The sequence below is a fragment of the Echinops telfairi genome, unplaced genomic scaffold (genome assembly GCF_000313985.2).
Source record: "Echinops telfairi isolate 266 unplaced genomic scaffold, ASM31398v2 ScPeMD7_1;HRSCAF=3_0, whole genome shotgun sequence".
NCBI classification, from domain to species: domain Eukaryota; kingdom Metazoa; phylum Chordata; class Mammalia; order Afrosoricida; family Tenrecidae; genus Echinops; species Echinops telfairi.
Genome location: NW_022103896.1, coordinates 83,464,005 through 83,469,866, shown reverse-complemented (window position 1 = coordinate 83,469,866; position 5,862 = coordinate 83,464,005). Strand labels below are relative to the sequence as shown.

Sequence of the window (5,862 nt, the reverse complement as noted above, 5' to 3'; positions counted from 1 at the left end):
TCACACAGGCTGGTGTGCTTCTTCTATGTGGGTTTTGATGCTTCTCAGCTAGATGGCTGCTTGTTTACCTGAAAGCCTTTAAGACCCCAGATGTGATATCTTTTGATAGCCGGGCACCATCAGCTTTCTTTACCACATTTGTTTATGCACCCACTTTGTCTTAAACGATCGTGTCGAGAAGGTGTGCATCATGGAATGCCAATTTAATAGAAAAAAGTGTTCTTGCATTAAGTATTTGGGTGGAGGTCAAATATTCATCTGCTGCCTTAATACTAAACCTATAAATATATGCATGTAGATCTATTTCCCCACCATCCTGTATAAGTATATTTATATATGTACATGCCTGTATTTTAGACCTCTATAAGTGCCCCTTGTCTCCTAGCTCTTCCCTCTATTTCTTTTTACTTTCCTCTTGTCCCACCATCATGCTCAGCCTTATTTGGAGTCAGTAATTTCTCTCAGTTACATAGCCCTTGCTGAATCCCTACCACGCCTCTCACACCCTCCTTGTCACTAATTTTGCTCACTTGTTGCTCCCTTGTCCCTAGGTTGGTCAACACCACCTCCTTTCCCCTGCCTCCCCCTCTCCCATGTCCCCCGGAACCATCGGTCCCATTGTTTTCTCCTCCAGACTGTTCACTGGATAGCCTATTTTTTTTTTTACGTAGTTCGTTCTTATACTGGAAGCTCTGCTAAAACCTAGCGTGGACACCTTGAGTAACACTGCTAATGTTTGAAATGCCAGTAACATAGCGTTCAGCATCACAGCAACACCAAAGCCTCCACAGTATGACAAACTGACAGACATTGGTGGAGGCAGATAGCTACATGTTTATACCCCCACCTTCAGTACTTAAATTGTATAATTTAGGGGCTCTGGTAATAACAGTTAAACATTTGGATGCTAACGTAAAGGGTGTCTGAGTTCAAACCGACCCCCCAGCACTATGAAAGAAAGAACTCTAGAGCTGTTCTTGCAATGATTATAGCTCAGAAGAACCCTCTGGGACTGTTTGCCTATGTTACATCGGGTCCTTATAAGGCGAATGGATTACATAGCACCCATCAATGATAGGTACAGTCTCTCATTTTGCTCTTTCACATTATGAGTTCATATAGATTTCCCATGTTCCTTTTCTATACCTAAATGGTACTCATTAGTAGATGTACTCTAGCTTACTTAATCAGGCTTCTGTGTAACAGCCCTCGAGGTTGGTTTTGATATTTTCAGTTGCAAATTATGCATAAAAAATACTGCGTACAAATGTTATTATTTTTGGAGTATAGGATGAATTATTAGAAGTAGGTGTCCGTTTACAGGGGACGTTTATATAGTTTTATGTTACCGGGTCATTCATGTTATGTTTGTATCAGCAATATTGGAGAGTGCCTGTGTCTTTCTGATCTTGCCAGGGGAGGGCTTAACAAATTTTTCGCATTTTGCCAGCCTGAGAAGTGAGAATTGGTCTGACGTTGAAGATATTGTCCTATGTTTAAGGGATACATTACTATCTTTTTACCCCTAAATTATTTGCTGACATATTTTGTTATGTTTTACACTGTTGTTAGGGGGTTGACTCGGACCCCTAATGAACTTCTGCAGAGCAGAACCAAACACTGCCCGATCCTGCATCGTCCTCACAACTGTTCTCCTGCTTGAGCCTGCTGTGGCAGGCAGGGGTTTGCTCCATCTCTTTGAGGGCCGCCTTCTCCTTCACTGCCCTGTGCTTTATCAAACATGATGTCCTTCTCCAGGGACTAGTTTCTCCCGGCAAGTCCAGAGCATGTAAGTCAAAATCGCTATCCTTGCCTCTAAGGGCCACTCTGGTGAACTTCTTCCAAACTTTTGTCCTCTCAGCAGTTCATGGCACTTTCAGTATTCTTCTCAAGCCCCACAATTCAGATGCATAGATTCTTCTTCAGTCTTATTCAGTTCCAACTTTCACATGCATATGAGGCCATTGAAAATACCATGGCATGAGTCAGGCGTACCTTAGTTTCCAAAGTAACATCCTAGCTTTCCAGTACTCAAAGTAGTCTTGTCCAACAGATTTCTAATGCAATATTTCTCAATCTCTTAACTGCTGCTTTCATGAGCACTGGTTGTGGATCCAAGCAAGACAAAATCCTTGACAACTTCAACCTTTTATCCATTTATCGTGATTCTACCCATTGGTCCAATTGTGAAGAATTTGGTCTTCTTTACATTGAGTTTTAATCCATGCTGATGGCTGCCAAACTGGATCTTCATCATCACGTGCTTCAAGTCTGCCTCACTTAAAGCAAACGAGCTTGTCTCATACATTTTGAAGGTTGTTAATAAGTCTTCCTCCAATCCTGGTGCCACATTCTTCTTCATATAAACCAGCTTCTCTGAAGATTTGCTCAGCATATAGATTAAGTAAATATGATGAGAGGATACAGCACTATTGCACACCTTTTCTGATAGTAAACCATGCAGTAGTCTCTTGTTCCATTTGTACAGCTACCTCTATCCACGTACAAGTTCTGTATGAGTCCTATAAGGTATTCTGGAAGTACTATTCTTCTCAATGTTGTCCATAGTTTGTTAGAATCCACAGAGCTGAATAGAAAGTTTTCAAAGGGCAGCTTGAGAAGACGAAGCCGAATATAATAATGAAGTCTGCAAAGACCAAGAGTTTGAAAATCCAAAAGGAAGAACATACTTAGCATATCTTGAACTGAAAGAACTCAAGAAAAAATTCAAAACTCGAGTTGCAGTATTGAAAGATTCTTTAAGAAAAGATTGAATGCTACAGGAAGTATCAAAGGAAGATGGAAGGAATGCAGAGTTACTGTACCAAAAAGAACTAGTCAGTGTTCCATCATTTCAGGAAGTAGGATATGAGCAAGTACCAATGGTGCTGAAGGAAGATGTCTAAGTTTCACTGAAAGCATTAGCCAAAAACAAGTTATCAAGAATCAGTGGAATACCAATGGAAATGTTTCAACACACTGATGAAGCACTGGAAGCACTCACTCATCTATGGCAGGAACTCTGGAAGACAGCTACTTGGCCAACTTACCGGAAGAGATCCATATTTGTGCCCATTCCAAAAAAGGTGACCCAGCAGAATGCTCAACTGTAGAACAGTTTCATTGATACCACATGCCAGTAAAATTTTGCTGAGGATCATCCTATAATGGTTGCAGTGGTACATTGGGAGCTGCAGAGGTTCAGGCCAGATTCAGAAGAGGACGTGGAACTGGATACCCTTGCTAATGTCAGATGGATCTTGGCTCAAAGCAAAGAATAGCAGAAAGATGTTTACTTGTGTTTTATTGACTCGATGCCATGGCATTTGACTGTGTGCATCGTAAACAACTACGGATTTTTAAGGTTAGGTTTGATATTTTACTTTTCTCTCAATTTTGCTTTTCAGTTTTTGGTTCAAGATTTTTTTCACTTTCTCAAATGCTTGTTTCAAGACATCCAATTCAATTTGGAGTGGTAACAGTTTTTTGGGTTTTTTTTAGGGAAAATTCATCAGCTGAGAGATCTTGCTCTACATCTTCTAATTTCATTTTATGGTAACTTCTTAGGCTGCTCACGTCATGAGTTCGGCGTGGTTTACAAGATTCATAGCCCAAGAGCCCTCTGCTTGTTTTTGTAATGTCAACCAGTTACTCAATTGGATGACAGTTTTTGTTTTCGTTGAGTCGTGGATTATGTGCATTTTGATAGTTTTGGTTCTCTATTGTGTTAGAGGGCCCTTGATTTCCTGTTTGTTTGTTTTTCTCTTTAAGGTCAAATCTCAAAAAGATGCTTCTCTTTCTTTTTCAAAAGTAACTCCTTTCTGTGCTTCCCTTACTCAGCTCCCTGACTTTTCATAAGTCTCTGGTGGTTCCCTCAAGGTAGGACCTCTTCTTGAGCCATATTCTTTCCTCCACGCGGATTTTCCTGAAGGACCCAACTGTTTAAAAAAGTGTTAGTTGGAAGCATCAGAGAGCGCTTTGCTTGGATACAGTACTAATTTTTCTATTTTCATTTAATTGGGAGTTTGTGTTAACTTCTATTCTTAGGCTCTGAGTTTTGTTCATTTTTTCTTTTCCTCTTGTTAATCTGTGTTGTCAATTGTGTGTGTGTGGGTGGGGTATGTTGAGAGATTCAGAGCTAGGTCGGTGCTGTTGTCCTCAGCTACCAACCCAATATATTTGAGCAATTTCATTTATAAAATTATATTTTAATTGAGAAATTCATATACTTACCATGTGTCTCTTTGTACTATTTAAAAATTGTTATGAATTAATTTCCCCCCACTTTTCAGTTATTTCATTGGTATAACTTCTGAAGAGACTGTTTTTGGACAGAATAGTTTGCTTATTTTTCCTCATGTATTTAGTTTCTAGTACATGAGCTTGAGGATCAAATTGTTTTCTGTACTTGGATCCAGCAGCAATTGCTAAGTTTTTCTGACTAGAGGGATGTTATCCATATTCTCTTAAAGGGTTGAACCCTGAGTACCTGGCAGAATGGTGGCTGGGTGTGTTCTATCCATTGCGTAGCTTTATGAGGAATAGAAATCAGCAAGAACCTGATTGAGACTTTAAACTTATATAATGTTTCTTATCTAATAGTGTTCTGAACTTTATGTAGAATACTTTGTTCATTTACATTACAATGAGAATTACAGTTGTTCCTTTAGAAATCATCTACCAAAAGAGTGAAAATGCACTGTCTGAATTTTGTGCCCTTTGATAAAATAATAATACTATATATTATAACTATTCATTACTTAGTTAGATGATAGTCTGTTCCTCAAGTAGGTAACTGTAAAAATTAAATTTTGACTTAAAAATGCTAATTGTTCTATGTGCGATTATTTGAGCCTTTAGCAAACATTGCTGTTAGCAAATATACTCTCATAATGAACCAGAACATAGATTTCAGCCAGTGATATGCAGAGAAAGTCTTAAGTGAGAGGTGAAGTTTACAGGATCTCAAAGAAGAATTCACTCTTCTTCAAATCCTGTCATTATGCACCCCTGATTTTTTTTATTGTGATAGGCTAGGATTAACCTTGAATGCATATGTTTGTCTAAATCAACTCCCCTAATCAACCTGTAAGTAGTTGAGGTGCTTCTAGAGTTCCATTTGTGATGTTTCTGCCTGCTCCTGATTTCATGTGTGTAGAAGCAGGTGCCCACCTCTGTCAACATAGCAACACTGGGAAGGGCAGACCAGAGGTGCAGGCTTTCTTTCACCTTGCAGGACTGCATTTCCTATCCTGCCTCAATTGATTTAGAATAAGCAGAATAATTAAAAGTAGGTGTTTTTTTTTTTTTTAAAGACTATCTACCTGCCCGTAACAAAAGTAACAGAAAATCTACACACATTGGGGGTGGGTGTGGGGGGGAAGACTCATGTTCACTTAAATTGATCTTCAAATGAAATTTTGAGAGCAATTCACAGGTTTTATATCGTTTAGTGAAATGTATTCTGATTAGTGTCTTTTTTTTTTCTTTCAGGAGAATCACCAGCGTGTTAGCATTTTCTTTGATTATGCAAAACGTAGCAAGAACACTGCCTGGTCCTACTTTCTGCCAATGTTGAACCGGCAGGATCTCTTTACTGTTCATATGGTAAATTTTAAATTGATCACATTTGTAATTTAGGGAAGAACAAACCTGGGACATTTATGACTTGGTAACTTTTCAGTTTTCAGAGAAGTAACTGCACATTAAAAAAAAATCATTTTATGGGGGGCTCGTACAACTCTTATCACAATCCATCCATCCATCCTGTCAAGCACATTTGTACATTTGTTGCCATCATCATTTTCAAAACATTTCTTTCTATTTGAGCCATTGTTATCAGCTTCTGATTTTTCCCCTACC

The 5,862-nt window shown here is 38.8% G+C and overlaps 1 protein-coding gene across 2 annotated transcripts in view; it reads left to right on the top strand.

Moving 5' to 3' along the window:
- Window positions 1-5,862, top strand: part of ATP6V1H (ATPase H+ transporting V1 subunit H) — a 113,076-nt gene that overhangs the window by 17,548 nt on the left and 89,666 nt on the right. For both annotated transcript variants that reach the window (XM_004697555.3, XM_004697556.3), the window contains exon 5: window positions 5,494-5,607. In XM_004697555.3, coding sequence (XP_004697612.1) covers window positions 5,494-5,607 — 114 coding nt within the window. The remainder of the gene's footprint in view (window positions 1-5,493; window positions 5,608-5,862) is intronic.